The 15,983-nt window shown below is 42.8% G+C and overlaps 1 protein-coding gene across 1 annotated transcript in view; it reads left to right on the top strand.

The window, feature by feature from the left end:
• CDIN1 (CDAN1 interacting nuclease 1) overlaps positions 1–14,993 on the top strand; it is a 367,051-nt gene extending 352,058 nt beyond the window's left edge. The window contains exon 12 of the mRNA XM_040412470.1: positions 13,999–14,993. Within this exon, the coding sequence (XP_040268404.1) occupies positions 13,999–14,191 (193 nt within the window). The 3' untranslated portion in view covers positions 14,192–14,993. The remainder of the gene's footprint in view (positions 1–13,998) is intronic.
• Positions 14,994–15,983: the final 990 nt, after the last annotated feature.

Genomic DNA, 15,983 nt, shown 5'->3' with positions numbered 1-15,983 from the left:
GGTACTGGAAACCAAATCTGCTGATGGTCTGTCCAATTGGGGCTGTGTAGAGAGAGAAGAGGAGAGGGCCTAGGACTGAACCTTGAGGAACCCCAACAGAAGGAGAGGAGAAGAAGTGGAGCCAGCGAATGATACACTGAAAGAGCGGCCAGAGGTATAGGAAGAAAACCAGGAGAGGGCAGTGTGCTTTAGGCCGATAGATTGGAGCATGGTGAGTCGGAGATGGTGGTCTACAGTGTCAAAAGCTGCGGAGGGGTCAAGGAGAATGAGCAGATAGTAGTCAGTACCGGAGCCAACTTTGGATTCCTATTTTAAAATGTTGATCACAAGTATACAGTATATTCTAAGAACCCCATATTCATTTGCATAGTGAATATAAGAGTAATGTTATTTCAGATTCATATATTTATGCTGTTTGCTTTTGTATTTCCGGCATGACGTACTTGCACTTGTGCATTGTCTTTGCGGCATGGAGCGGCCATTCTGGCATTCAGCAGGAAATTGACAAGCTTGAAATTCTTCAGACCTGGTGCATTCAACTGTGTACCGTCACGACTTTAGATGGAAAAGAAAAAAGTCATTTGGAATGGACTGCTATTTTGGTGATTCATTTGAAATTACGTTCTTAGGTTTTTCAGCAACATTAGTAACAAGGTTCAGTAAAACACCACTTATTGTCAATGCTTTTCCATTTACAGAGAGGCAGGCAAATATTTTTGCATATGTATTGTTAGAGTAAGTGCTTCTTTGAATGTCACTTAGGCGATAACTATTAGGATTGTCTACAATTATATGGTAGAAACAGACACAAGCCTATTTTCTCTTGGCGCTCCATTTGGACGGTTGTGCTGTGGGTGTCGGTATGCTGCTGAAAAGGAATTTTCATGTTGTAACTAGCCAGTGCGCTCAAGTCAGTAACTAATGAACTGGTCTGGGACCTCTCCTTTTTCTCGAAACAAGTTCAGTGTAATGCACCACGGAAACGGCTCGTCTCGAAAGATGCAAAAAGCTTGTTTCTTTCTTATTAACAGGCCTGGGCTGGAAAGGGTGGCTCAGCGTGCAGGATGTCTGGGAAATCTCAAACTTGCTTTAGAAAGAGCCCTAATACAACATACAAAGCTGATATTATGTAACCACCAGGTACATTCTCCCAAGAACATCGAGGACGACTTTTTGAGGCTGTCTTGTGGTTTTGATGCAGTAAAGACAAGGCTTTAGCATACTTCACTTTACAGCTGAGTCTCCTTCTAATTTGGAAGATATGGGCTGCCATCCAAACAGTAACCTACCAACAAGATGGGTTCGCTTCTTGGATGCAGTTTTTCCCTGTGTGCTTGTAACATAAAACTGAGAACAGATCTGACGACACAGTGTCAGACATTAAACAGGAAGAAGTACAGGAGATGGGGCTTGGCAGAATGCTGTGCCATCTTATTTCTTGTTAACTGGATGATGTGATTGAACTGTTGTGGCACTACGTTTACTGTGCTTGTCCATTAGAAATCCGGTTAATCTGTCTATTGTACTACAGTATATAGGATACATTCTTTTTGGGGCCTTGTACCTCTCAGCAGAAGGCTAGGTCAATAGCTGTGCTGAGGAAGACCCATTTGTAAATGTATGAGAGTGTAAGAATATCCAGAGATCAGCGGGGCCTCAGTGTGGCCTGTTTCCAATCAAACCTTAAAAATAAACTCTGGTTAATCAGCTGAGTAGCTACATGGATTGACCAGAGCTCTGACAGTCCTGAAATCCAGTCCCTGAATCCTTAAATAGCCTGGAGCCATTCTTCTGGTTCTCATTGATGTGATGAATGGCAGAAATTGCAAACTCAAGTAATGTTTTTCTTTTGTGATTGTTGGAGTTTGATTTGTATTTTGTGCTGTGATCAAATTGCTATAGGAAAATGTATTCATGTGATCAATGTAATTCATTACTGGTGCCTCTTTGGCAGCACGCTCGACCAAATAGAGCTTTATGGTACGGATCTTCAGGCATTCTCTGTGCTGCAATATGGTGGTAGACCGAGCTGGAGATGTCCTGCTGAGGACAGTACAGAAGGAGGATTACAGGACATGACACCAGTGCTTACAATTTTTGTTCTGATTATTTTTAATAATTATTTATTTATTATTTTATTATTTCCTCTTGCTTTAGTGCCAACGTAGTCTGCAGCGTTGTACATTCATGACTCACATGAGTCCTTGTACCCACTGAGGCTCACTAATTAAATTCTCTCTCTCTCACACACACCCACAAAACCAACACTACCAGCCCTACTAATTTATTTTATTTCTGTTATTTGTAAAGTGCTAACATATTCTGTAGTGCTGTAAAGAGATTGCCACCGTTCACATCAGTCCCTGTCCCCAGTGGAGCTCACAATCTAATTTTCTGTTTCCAATAATCTCTTGACATGGGACGACGATCTAGCAGATTGTGGGGAAGGCAGCGTTCCTTCTTGACAATCTGTTGATCACCAGCGGAGGAGACCAGTGCATTTACATGTAGCGATCTCCTCCAGAGTATGGGGAGGAGCGATCACTAATGCCATCGCTCTTCCCCATACTGTCTCATTGTTTCCTGGCAGCAGATTGTGTTTCCACAGCGCAATCTGCCACCGGGAAACGATGATCTTTTGTGCTGCACAAAAGATACATTTACCCAATGAATGAGTGTTTTACTCGTTCATCAGGTAATCAGAGGTGCATTTACACCGCCAGATCATCGCTAACAAGCGTTACTAGTAACACTGGTTAGCGATGGTCCGTTCAATTAACGGCCCATGTAAAGGGCCCTTAAGACACACATTAGGATCAATTTGATAGAAATCTAATTAACCTCTCACTATATTTTGGGAGGAGAACACACAAACCATGCAGATGTTGTCTTTGGCCAGAGTTGAGCCCAGGTTGCCTGCCCTGTAAGACAACAATACTAACCAATAAGCCACCGTGCTGATTACACAAGAACATAAAGTCACCATATAAACAATGTCCATGATTGAATTCAATCCCAAGACCTCAGTGCTGCAAAACAGTCATACTGACCACTAAGGCTATGTTCACATCTCTGGTAACCTGTTCCTGCTAGAACAGCCTGCCTGACTTCACCCTATCCACCATTGCCAGATACTGCCTTTTACCACCAGACCCCAAAGACTATAACGGGCTATGGCTGGGATCCAGCTGCTTTCCGGCATGAGTGCCCGGTTTCAGCTGGACAAACACCATTGCGTGCAGCGGCCCTAAACCCAGCACTCATTCCAGAAAGCAGCCGGATCCCATTATAGTCTATGGGGTCCAGCAGTGAACAGCAGTATCCGGCAATGCCAGATCCGGTGAACTTCGGCAGGCTGTTCTCTGTTGGTTACCGGTGATGTGAACATAGCCTAAGCCATCCCTGATGCTTCAAAATCAGTGCTGAAACGTATGACAATGGTATTGGAGCGGTGACTGAGATTATTGCTCCACAACCGCTTTGAATGGTTTTCAGAGTTGTCCTTTTTGTATCGTTTCATGGAACTCAACCACCACGCTATACCATGGTAGGATGATGTAATGATATCTGCCTAATTAATAGGTACATCATGTTGGGTTGCTTTGTGCGAAAGCTTTCTCCTAAGTTTACATCAGCGGGAATTAGGAAATAATGGGAAATACACGAGCCTGTCTGTGCCCCAACATTATACTGTTACTTCCCATTAGGCACAGCTCCTTATTAAGGAAACAATGTCTGGCTTCTGAGCACTGTTACTTAATATCCCAGGTGATTCGTGTCACTAGGTGAATATTATACCGCTCATGTTGTAAACATTCTTAAAAGGAAGAGCCCAGGCTTTCCCCTCCCGTCTCCTTTTCTAATTTCTGCTTTTCATCTGCTGAAAACATTTTTGGTGCAGACAAAAGAGCAGCCTTGTTGCCAAGTCTGCGCCGCGCATCTTTTCAGAGAAGCAGTGTGCACCAGGAAATTCTTCCAAGAAGGTATAATCAAAGCATACTTCACCCCACTCCGTAATGTATCGGCGGCTTTTCACATTCCTCCAGCACAATGCCTTAGAAAGTGAAAACATGCACATGGGGAGACTGCCTACGACCTATTTGTCATGCAGCCTAGCAGTCTGTAATCAAGCTGCGGCTTAAAATGCACACCGTGTAATTTGTGCGTAAATTAAGAGGTGTTTAGGAGCAGGGGATGTTTGAGAGCTAATGGCTTGTGGCTGACACTCCAGCCTCCAGTTCTGCAGCTCCTCTGACACCTGAGGCCTGCCACCCGTTTCTTTATGCGAGAACAGGTGCCTTGATGTTGGACTACTGACACCTGCAGTAGATCCCAGCAGTGCTGCAAACGGAGACCTTGCCACACTCTGTGCTACGTACAGATACTATGTAAGGCCATATCTAGGAATTGAGCAGGTTTACCAAATATGATCAGTTTTCCTGTCCTGGACCACAAGCTGTCCAAGTGCTCACAGTGAGCCTAGCAGCTGGTGTTTAATTCTCCCACAGTGCCCCTGCAGGGGGAAGCAAAGCATTACACTCCACTCATGCAAATCACTGGGCAGTTTGCATAACGTATTTAACGCGTCGGGTCCTCCGGTCTTGGGCGCGCACTATGGTTATTTCTTGAAATGGTTTATTCCACTTTTTGAATTCTTAGTACATTTATTATTATTAGTTTATAAATGTATTGACTTCAATACGACTTTCAAGAAATGACCCGAATTTTCTGGCACTTCGTGGTAACAAATAAATTTTTCTTGAAATGGCGCTAAATAAAAATGCATACTTACCTCACCGTCACGGCCACCTTAGTTGAAGAAAACGCGCCAAATCTCGTCACCACATTATCATGTTGGTCGGATGCGGAGACCTCATCACTGATAATGTCACTGCGTCCGCTCAGCATGATGACGTCAGCGTGCAAGAGATTTGGCGTTTTTTCTTCAATCAAGATGGCCGCAACCACCTCTCCTCGAGCAGACGGATGAGGTGAGGACGAAAAACAAAGTTCTGCATTACTGAAACGTTATGCTTGGCCATAGACTTCTATTATGACGGAATGCCTTTTAAAGAATTCCGTTTTGCATTCCATTGTAGAATTCCGTTATATTCCATTATAACGGTATCCATAATGGGATTCCTCCACTGCCCGAACGCCAAACCCGAATCTGTAAAGTTCGGGTTCGCTCATCCCTACCCCTGATTAACCCCTGAAAGGCCTCAATGTGACTGTCAGATGCCGCGATCAGTGTTGAACATGGCATCTGAGTGATTCAATGACGGGGGTGGCGCAATCGCTGTTCCCCGTCATTGCGTCTGCTCCTTACAATGGTATGCGATTTGTGACGAAGTAATCGGTAACAAATCAAATTTCTTTTTGAACTTCAGCAAAGCAGCCGAATCAAATTTTTGATAACTTCACTCATCTCTAATTATTATACCAATGTACTGTATGATCCAAAAACAACATTAGAAGGATTTTTTTAGTTTTCTATAACTAGACATTTTTTCCTGTTATGATTTCTCGTCATCCTGCTTCATGGGGACCACTGGCCATACTCATATGCTTTTGTCACTCTTTTTAACTCTATCATTAAGATCAAGACTAGGCTAATTGCACGTTCAGTTGCATGTTCCCAGCCAGAGGCAGGTTGTGTGACAAATGGCATGATGCAGCTACTAGGTCCCCACTTACTACTAATGGAGAGGTTCTCTTGTATGTGATGTTGGCCTAAGTCACAACCACTATGCACAGCATTTCAGATGCATTGAGCTGCGTGTAAAGTGAAAACCACAGAATTCCTGTAGTTTTATCTGTTGTGGCTGAAATTGTAATCCAGCCCAGGTATTATTTTTAGTTGTTGCAACCATAGACAAGGTCACCAGATGCATATATCTAGCCCTATAGACCTTTAATACTCTTAGGTCGCTTTAACATGGCAGCATTCAGGTCAGTGTTTGGTCAGTATTTTGCATCACTGTTTGTAAGCCAAAACCAGGAGTGGGTCCAAAACACAGGAGAGTTGAGAGTCTCTCCATTATTTTTTTCTTGATTTATGTTCTGGCTTAGAAATACTGATCCAAAATACGGAAGTGTGAAAGTGGCAGATTTTATATATGGATGGCTGTTTTGAGTAGGATTTGTGGTTTTTACACTTATGTTTAGAAATGAAATGTTAATTGTGGAAACCCACATGATTAGGTTATTGGTTATTTTCTCAAGACCTCTATAATCCCCTTAACTTCACCATGTTCCCACCTCACCCAAAAGAAAACACACGCAGAGCCACCAGTCGGATTTTCGGCCACAGCAGCTGTTTTATTAATAATAATAAATACAAAACATAAATAACAAAAAATTAACCCTGACGAGGGAGGTCCCAGAAGCCCCAAAATTAGCATCCATGAAAATCAGCATGGCAATTCCATCTTGCCTCCAGCCGTAGAACACCAGCTCGGAGACACCGACTGATGGACGCCTCTCCGAACCAACCAAGTGCCCAACTATGAGAGTCCAGCCCCATCATTGAGGCCCTCCCATTCTCCAGTACCATCCCAAACCACCAACTTCGAGGACCTCTCACCGCCAAGACTGCCACAACAAACAAACTGACATAACAATTAATGAGCCCCAAATCAATGCCAGATTATGCCCTTACTCCTGCTAACCGCTTTCTTCTAGGGAGGGAGGGCGGAAGTTCCCGCTCCTGGTCAAATTAAAATGGCGCCGGCCCCTTACGCTCGCCCCCTTATAAAACCTAAATCCCACCCCCTCTATCTGCCCGTTTAACCCTTTCCTGGCCGGCCCTTCGCCCCAAAACCCATCATGTCGGCCTCCCCTTACTAAAGTCCTAGTCCGGCCTCACTTAACAGAGGGTTACACCATCTCTAACAGATATAAATGCAACCAAGCACATTCATTGTTATTGTGGCCACATTTTCAGAACTGCTTGAATTTAGATACAGTGGTACGTTTTCTTGGTTACCTCCATATCAAAGCATTGTCCAGGCCCTGAGACCCCCGTTACATTAGCACCACTGTCAGTATAATTACTGTGAAATGCTGCTATAAGATATGTGTCCTCCATGGAGTTCCACCTTATCTGTCTATAGTACGTTTGTGGTTAATAGTAGTTTGTACCTTGCTACTCGCCAAACAAATCTTTCACCAATTACTGTAGAGTCATGAACACTGTCTGTAGCTGCATAGAGGCCATCAAGTTCATGAATGGAATATTTGGTGACTTCCTTGAAGAAGTTTTGTAAAAAAATAAAAAAGAGGAAGGGGGCTTAAGCTATTCATACAGAATTAATAAATAATAGCTGCCAGCCGAAGAATTGTTCGGCAGACCGCATACTTTACTGACTCCCACATACAATTTTTATAATTGCAGTCTATGGTGTTGCACTGCAACATGCTGCGACTGCGACGCAACAGTCGCAGAAAAATCCATCTCGAATGGATTTTCTGCGACTGTTGCGTCGCAGTCGCAGCATGTTGCATGTTGCAGTGAGATACCATAGACTGCCATTATAAAAATTGTCGCGCGACATTAGTGGAACAAAATGTCGTGCAACAAATGTTGTGTAGACGTAGCCTAAATAGATTAATTCGAGTAATCGTTTCAGCCCTAATACTACCTCACATGGATGCGGGTTTCAAAACAGAACTTCCATGTGGATTTTCGTGCAGATTTCTCTCCGTTTCTGCACCAAATCCATGTGTTATTTGCAGATTTCGATGCGGTTTTGCCCTGATGCATTGCAAAGGGTCAAATCTGCACAAAAAATCTGCAGAAACAGCTAACATGCTGTTGATTTCTAAATCCACACTGCAGGTCAATTTCCGCACAGAAAATATACAAAAAGTGTACATAAGATTTGTCAAATGTCATTTACTTTAATGGTACTGTATTACGCTGTGTTCTTTTCGTGTGGAAAAACTGTGCGTAATCCGCAGTGTGTGCAGTTACTGTAAGGTGAGCAAGGTTTTTTAAATTTACCCATGTGCTATGCCAGCCTTTAGCCAAGCTCAGGGGGCACAGGCAAGAGCAACAACATGTGCTCCTCCCCGTACACCGTTTGCTGCGGCCCCGTTGCTACAATGCAGAGCCGTACTCTGAAAAAAGTGAATGTAAAGCGCAGTACAAAACAGGACTTTCGGTGTCAATTTCTTTATTAAAAAGGCAAAATAGTACAAATTACATTATAAAATGATATTAGGGCATTTGGGACATTTAAAAAAACAAATAGCTTTTTAATATTTAAGACTTAAATACAACATATGAAAGTGTTTTTTTTTTTTTTTTTTTTTTGGGGGGGGGCTAAAAACATGGCAACTGCCACACCCTTCAAAAACTGCCTAAAAAAACCTATGTGGGACACCAGCCTAAGGCCTCATGCACACGACCGTATTTTGTTACCGTGTCCGATCCGTTTTTTTTGCGGATAGGATTTGGGCCCATTCATTTCAATATGTCTGCAAAAAACGAGGACAGCACACCGTGTGCTGTCCGCATCAGTATGTCCGTTCCGTTGCTCAACAAAAAAAATAGTGCATGTCGTATTTTTTTCTAGTTTGCGGCCAAGGATAGGCATTATTACAATGGATCCGCAAAAAAAACAGATCCGCAAAAAAAAAAAACTGATGCCATACGGAACGTCATCCGTTTTTTTTGCGGATCCGCAATTTGGGGACCGCAAAACACATACGGTCGTGTGCATGTAGCCTAAGGGTGATTTCAGACAGTGATTGCAGTGGCTGCAGTTAGGCTACTTTCACACTCTCATTTTGGCTTTCCGTTTGTGAGATCTGTTCAGGGCTCTCACAAGCGGTCTAATGAATTCTGAATGGAAAAGGATCATCAGTTTGCCTCCGATCAGTCTCCATTTCGCTCTGGAGGCAGACATCAAAACGCTGCCTGCAGCGTTTTGCTGTCCGCTTGACGAAACTGGGCCAATTTCTCTGACACAATCTGGCACAATAGAAAACGGATCCGTCTCCCATTGACTTTCAATGGAGTTCATGACTGATCCGTCTTGGCTATGTTACAGATAATACAAACGGTTCCTTTCATGACGGATGCATGCGGTTGTATTGTTGTAACGGATCCGTTTTTGCAGATCCATGACTGAGCCGCCCAAAACGCAAGTGTGAAAGTAGCCTTATGGTACTTTGGGAGGTTTCCCAATAGATGCCAGTGGTATGATTTATAACTAGGCTTGAGTGAATCGAGCTTCGGTTATAGGGGCCAATAGTGCTCAACACTATAATGTGTGAGATTATTCTTTTTTGGATGACTGTGTAAGGAATAGCACTTAGTATGCCAACATATACCAGCCCAACAGAGGCCAAAAGAGTTTCTCTTTCGAGTGTCTCGAGATCATTCCCAGTCCAGGTGGCAAAGGAACATTACAAATGTAGAGTGAATCCATCTAAGGGGGAGGGAAGGAGGGTGTTTCAACATGAGCGATATGACTATTGAATGTCTCTGTTTCTTAAATGCACTAATAGTTGAAAATCTGTATTGTCATCATTTAGGCTACTTTCACACTAGCGTTCGGGTGTCCGCTCGTGCGCACCGTTTGAAGGGGCTCACGAGCGCCCCCGAACGCATCCGTCTGGCCCCAATGCATTCTCAGTGGAGGCGGATCCACTGAGAATGCATCCGCCTGCCAGCGTTCAGCCTCCGCTCCGCTCAGTGAGCGGACACCTGAACGCTGCTTGCAGCGTTCGGGTGTCCGCCTGGCCGTGCGGAGGCGAGCGGATCCGTCCAGACTTACAATGTTAGTCAATGGGGACGGATCCGCTTGAAGATGACACAATATGGCTCAATCTTCAAGCGGATCCGTTCCCCATTGACTTTCAATGTAAAGTCTGAACGGATCTGCTCAGACAACTTTCACACTTAGAAAATTTTATAAGTTTTAATGCAGACGCATCCGTTCTGAACGGATACGAACGTCTGCATTATCGGAGCGGATCCGTCTGATGAAACATCAGACGGATCCGCTCCGAACGCTAGTGTGAAAGTAGCCTTACCTGGGTCATGGGCCAATCACAAAAATGCAATAATAGGAAAATATTTTTGTCTCTGCCCTGCATGTGCAGGTATACTTATCTGCAATAGTGGTACATGAAAGTGCTGGCTGCCACCACAAGTAATCTATATAGGAATTCATGATGGCCCCACCTTGAAGTAAGCAATTGCCCATATTCTTTTGTGTGTGGTTAGTCATTGTGACTTTCCGTTTTGGTATTGTAACTTGACGTTGATAAATCATAGAACAATGCAGCCTCTTTGGTAACTGGTAGAAAAGTCAATCGGGCAAAACAACTCCATACTTCACGCATGCTGTTGTGTCTTGGCAGAGCAGCAAAAGGCATCTTAACCCACAGCTCATCGTACAGCATGAACTTTGAGGTTTGCAGTGAAGAACTGTATGATGTGTACCTTTTGATATGATTTAGGACAGTGATGGCTAACCTTGGCACTCCAGCTGTGGTAAAACTACAACTCCCAAGATGCCCCCCTTGCTTGGCTGCTCTCAGAACTCCATAGAAATAAATGGAACATGCTGGGAGTCGTAGTTTCACCACAGCTGGAGTGCCAAGGTTAGCCATCACTGATTTAGGATATATGGATGTCATAGTGGGAGGTCACCTGCTTGGGACCTTACTCTATGAGACTAGGTCCCAAGTTCTAGTAGGGTTGCACTGTGTATCGAAGTCTCAATGCTTCTTCCTATACTTTGATACCTGGTTGGGTTCGATACTGACTTTGGCATATTTTCGATACTAAGTTGCACTATTCTACAGCTTAGTAGATGTTCTGATTAGAGAACATGATGGCACACTCTATGTTTTCATCAGCATGTGGCAGTGGGGCCAAGGGACAACACAGAAACAGAGAAGGCTGCCGGGTGAGAGCAGAGGGAGAGCGCTTGGTGGGATGTCATTGACAACCCTGAGGAGGAAGGAGACCAGGACCTGCTCCCACCCTCAGGTCATAGCGCTGAGCTGCTAAGAACATCCCACTGGTGGCAGAGCTCACAGGCCAAGCGCTGGAGGCTGGGCTATGCACCCTGACTATGTGCCCGCAGCTGGTACCTTCCGCACTGGACCATTACATTGCCTTCTGTGTATTCTGGGTGGCCTCCACTTAAATTATATATAAGACATTGAGGTCCAGATTATTTACTCCCATTAGTACACTCTGAGTAATTTTCTACTTCTACTATCACTGCAATGGGATGTTTGGCACAGTGCTGGATTCTGGAGGCTGGTGGTGAGTGAGCAGGGGGTGTTAGGAGGAGGGAAGCCCCAGTGTAACCACCACCATCTGGGGTGCCCGCAGCTTCTGCCCTACATGAACCACAGTCTTCAGGTGAATGTGCCCAGTGGTTGAGTGAGCAGAGGTCCCTGCAGGTCTATGTGTTAAATAAGAAGGCAGACATGGCTCTCCATGTTGTCCATTATGTGAGGAGGAGGTACTTGATAGGGTTACTATTAATGTGAGATGCATGATTTTATCAATTTAGACCATGAATAGTAAGTGACCTCCTTACATAATGGGAAATTGATAATTTGCAAAAAAATAAATACTCACATATTAACCCCATGTTGCCCAACAGCATAGGGGTAATGTGTAGGTATTTTTTTATTTTTACATGGTATTGAATTGATATCAAGTATTGTAATAATTTTCTTGGTACTGAAATCGAGCTCAAAAGTCTGGTGTCATGACAACTTTACATTCTGGTGAACTTTATGGATGGCCAGCTGTTTATTTGAATGGCCACCAGGTAATACTACATTTCCCCTGTAGTGGTCACTGTAGGGTAAACATCTGGAAAAATCAGCTGTTTAATGGGTGTGCAAGGAGTGTGGGACCCATGGCGTTATGCTGGTTGCTGCTGCTGCACATGCATTTGTCTCTGATGGAACAGCCCTTTAAGTCTTTTATATTGTGTTCAGTTTGAGAGACATCATAGCATATTCCTTCTAAGATACTTTCTTTTGATATTTCATAAGTAGGTATCAAACCTTCTAAACCAGCTAAAATAAGAGAAACCTTCTTATTACGATATCAACCTTCAGGACATGGAAACTCTTGGAGAAACCTACCTACTTGTTTGACCCATAAACAAAGTGCTGCATGTAGTATGCTAATATTGAAAATTATTTTCCACCTTATGGTTTTAATTGTTAATAAGAAAACTTTAGTAGATGTTGCATTTAGTGACTGGCCTGTGGGATACGATTCCCCTGTCAGGAAGACCCTTGTCCTTATTCCCCGTTAGGTCATGTGACCATCACACAAAAGCTTCCTCACTGCTGCAGAACCCTCTATATGAGTAGAGTGGGGAGAGATATCAGCAGCTTCCACTCTGGCAGACCCTATGTATTACTGTACATAGATGGCAATTCATTTGGCTACCAGGCCAAACCACATTGGTTGTAACTTTTTTTTTTCAGAAGAGGTGGTGATGATGAGACAATTACTATAAATATATCTATTACCAAGCTGATTCATTGTTTATATTCTAACATATTTTTTTTTCTCCATTTTTACACAAATTTCTAGATACTATATTGAATGACAATTTTTTTTTTTAGCCTGCGTGTTTCTGTCCAGTAAGTGTGTGATGACTCCTTGGTAAAATAATATGCCATTTTTATAACGGAAATTGTTTTGTTGTGGTTTTACCATGGCAGGCAATAAATAGGTTAACCTCTGGGCAGCTCAGGTTTGGGTGGTTTAACTTCTGATTAGTTTGAAAGGACAGACTATTGCTATGAAATTTAACTTCCTCGCTGTTGAAAGCCCCGCCATACATCCATGTATAAACTGTTACATGACATTGCAGTGAACTCAACAGTTCACATTGTAACAGGCATCTTCCCCCGCAGTGTTTTCTTTGGCAGGATCCCCCAGCAGGCTCTCGTAAATCACCTGGTGAACCCTTGCTCATACTAAGCTGGGGGATGGCTTCCAGTGACGAAGCTCCACAAACTCCACTTTAAAGACGGGCTAAAGTTTTGTAAAATAGGTCTAAGGTTTGGCATTCAAGTAAAAACGATTGGTGGATTCTTACATGACTTCTTCTTTGATCAACGATGGGAGATGTACAAAGTGATCCAAAAACTGTAAACCCACATGTAGATGTAAAAATAACAACTCAGCAGAAAACAGCAGTAATAAGACATAGTGATCATATATGGCAACGTTTCAATGTCTTTAGATATCACTTTAAATGAACTCGAAATAGGAGAAAAATTATAAGATTGTTATGAGTTCATCAATATTGATTTATAGCCTCATTTTTTAAAACTATTCTATGAAATATCTGTGACCGAGCCTTAGAGAAGGCCAGAGTAAAGTGTTCTCAGTAGGGGAGAGGGGCCAGTTAAAGCAACCCTCATGTATGTTTATATAAGTGAGGTGAGGTTGATGTGTAGTGCAGCTCTCTGATTGATGGTGATTACTTGTTTATGAACCCTAGGCTGAAGGTCTGAACTTCCTCGAGGGCCAAATAGTTCAGGGGGCTATTTCCTGAGGCTGCCCGAGGGATCTCTCCATCTGAAAGAAGGAGCGATGGATACGCAGTCACAGGCAGACAGCCAAGTCTGTGTGTAACGAATGCAGAATGATATTGATATGTAGATCTCCTATATTTGTTTTTTAAAGTAAAACTGCCGAGATGTAGGACTAAAGTTAGATTGCGGTTGACAGCCTCTTGTTTCTGTGTTTGGAAAGGCTTCAAACCCAGTCTGTTACTTTTCTCTGGGGTCTGACATTTGAATTTTTATTTTTTTTAGAAGATTGCTTTGAAAAATAATTTACTTGTTTTCTTGCAATTTCCATAACCTCCATGTATTCCATACATGCATGGTCATCTCTCAAACTAGACCTGCTTGCTCTTCACTTCAGTAGACATCCAAACTTCTAGATCCATCATCCTCACCAATATGTAATTCATGTTTATTTTTTAGGTTTGGGCCTGGCCTGGTCATCTACTGGTATGGATTCATTGAAGAGCTTGACTGCCACCGGGAACGCGGTATACTGTTGAAGGATGAGTTTCCTTCTGACATAGTAACACTGCATTGCTGCATGGCACTCGAAGAAGAGCAAGGCCAGCAAACCGAAGAGCACAAGCCAGAGAAAAGCCAGGAAGCACAGTAATAGTTACACGCAGGTTTTATATGTTGAACTCCACTTGAACTGCAGGATGAGGTTACAGAGCTGCCTTCTCATACAAACACTCAGACAATATGTTTACCTTCCTTCCCAGCTGCCCTTCTGCCCTGTGTTACAGCCCAAAATCCACGCACTATCTCTGACACCTCTGCTTCTGCAGATGCTCTGCGGACATACACACTGGCCTTCCTTCCGTCTGCACCCTTTTACCCTAAGCCAAGAGGAAACCGATGGTCTTCTGACGGCCCTTTCTGGTATTACTGTCCAAATATATTTGCAACGGACCTTTGTTGTTGGGCGTGTAGTTCACTAGGACAATGACAAAGGGTGAATATAGGAAATTTGTATAACACATCCAGTATCATGCATAAGAAGATTGTAAGCAGTCAGATGTCAGCAGATAGTAAATGAATTGTTACATAATAAAGGCCCTTTTACAAAGGACAGCACAGCGGCTAATTACCTGGAACGAACCAGTCGTTCCCGATAATTGCCTGCTCGTTACAGAAGGCAATTTACATGCAACAATCAACTCCCCTCAATGGGGAGAAGTGATCGCTAGAGTATTCGCTCGTCCCCATACACATTCATTGTTTCTGAGCACAATCTATCCAGAAACTATGATTTTGGTGTCCACCCCAGCAATGTTTTCACCCTAAAAAGCAAACGTGTGATCGGAGACACCTTTAGCATTCCTAAGAATGTTTCTTCTCAATAAATGGCCCATGTAAAGCTGCTTTAAGGACTAATTGTTAATGTCTGTTTTTTATACAAATAAAGCTTTGTGAAAATGTTGTTTGTGGCTTTTCTCATTTTTAGTACATTAGTCTTTGTGTGTGTGGCTCCTGTTTTATTTGCTTTTTTACTCTAGTTGTATCCCTCTGGAAATGATCAGTCCAACAATTAGCCATGTATGAGGAGATACTGTGCTAGTGTTTAAAAGAGAGAATTCTCAAAGGCTATTCTGCAATCACCTGATCCTTCCCTTTTCTCACTGAAGTATCTAAAGGCTCATGGGCCCTGGCATGAAAGTTCAGCTTGAGCCCCCCTCTTTTCTCCCTCATCTACAGCGATACAAAAAATCTCCCCTTGTATTCATTTGTATATACATTATATGAGTAAGGACTCTATGCAACTACTGTGATTCCCGTAGCACTCAATGGCACCCTATTTCCCTCTGTATGCTTTTCATTTCATATGGAGAGGGAGCTATTATTCTGTTGGATTCCCCCCAAAAAAAAATCCATCCGCAATACGTTTGTGGATACCATACTACCAGAGATTAGAAGGCTGCTGTGGCAGTTCTGTCATTCTAATGTGTGAATTCTCACTGGGGGGACATTTACTAAGCATGTTGCACCAGAATTATGCCGTAAAATGCGGCAAAAAGAATGGAGTTTTGATTTGCCCCAAATATATCAACTTTTTTCTCCAGAATTTTCATCATAAAGAAAGCATTTCACCAGAAATGCATTATAAATGTCAATGTGGGCGGGGCTATGAAATTGGCACATATTATGCCTCATTTATCATCTTCTTTCAGCAAAAATGACTCAAATTGTTGCAGCCAATTAAGCGGAGATTATGTGGTGGTGTTTTGTGTAAACAGTCGCATCTATGGCAGAAAGATGCGACTTTTTAAAAAAAAATTTAAGAAAACCAACTCGTCATGGGAGATAGGTAAGTAATAAAATAGGATGCGTTTATTTTTATATAATATAAATGAGCTAAACAGCAGGTTTCTGTCAGTAAATTGATATTCAAGAAAACAATAACA

The sequence above is a fragment of the Bufo bufo genome, chromosome 11, assembly GCF_905171765.1.
Source record: "Bufo bufo chromosome 11, aBufBuf1.1, whole genome shotgun sequence".
Lineage (NCBI taxonomy): Eukaryota > Metazoa > Chordata > Amphibia > Anura > Bufonidae > Bufo > Bufo bufo.
This window is presented reverse-complemented; position numbering and strand designations above follow the sequence as displayed.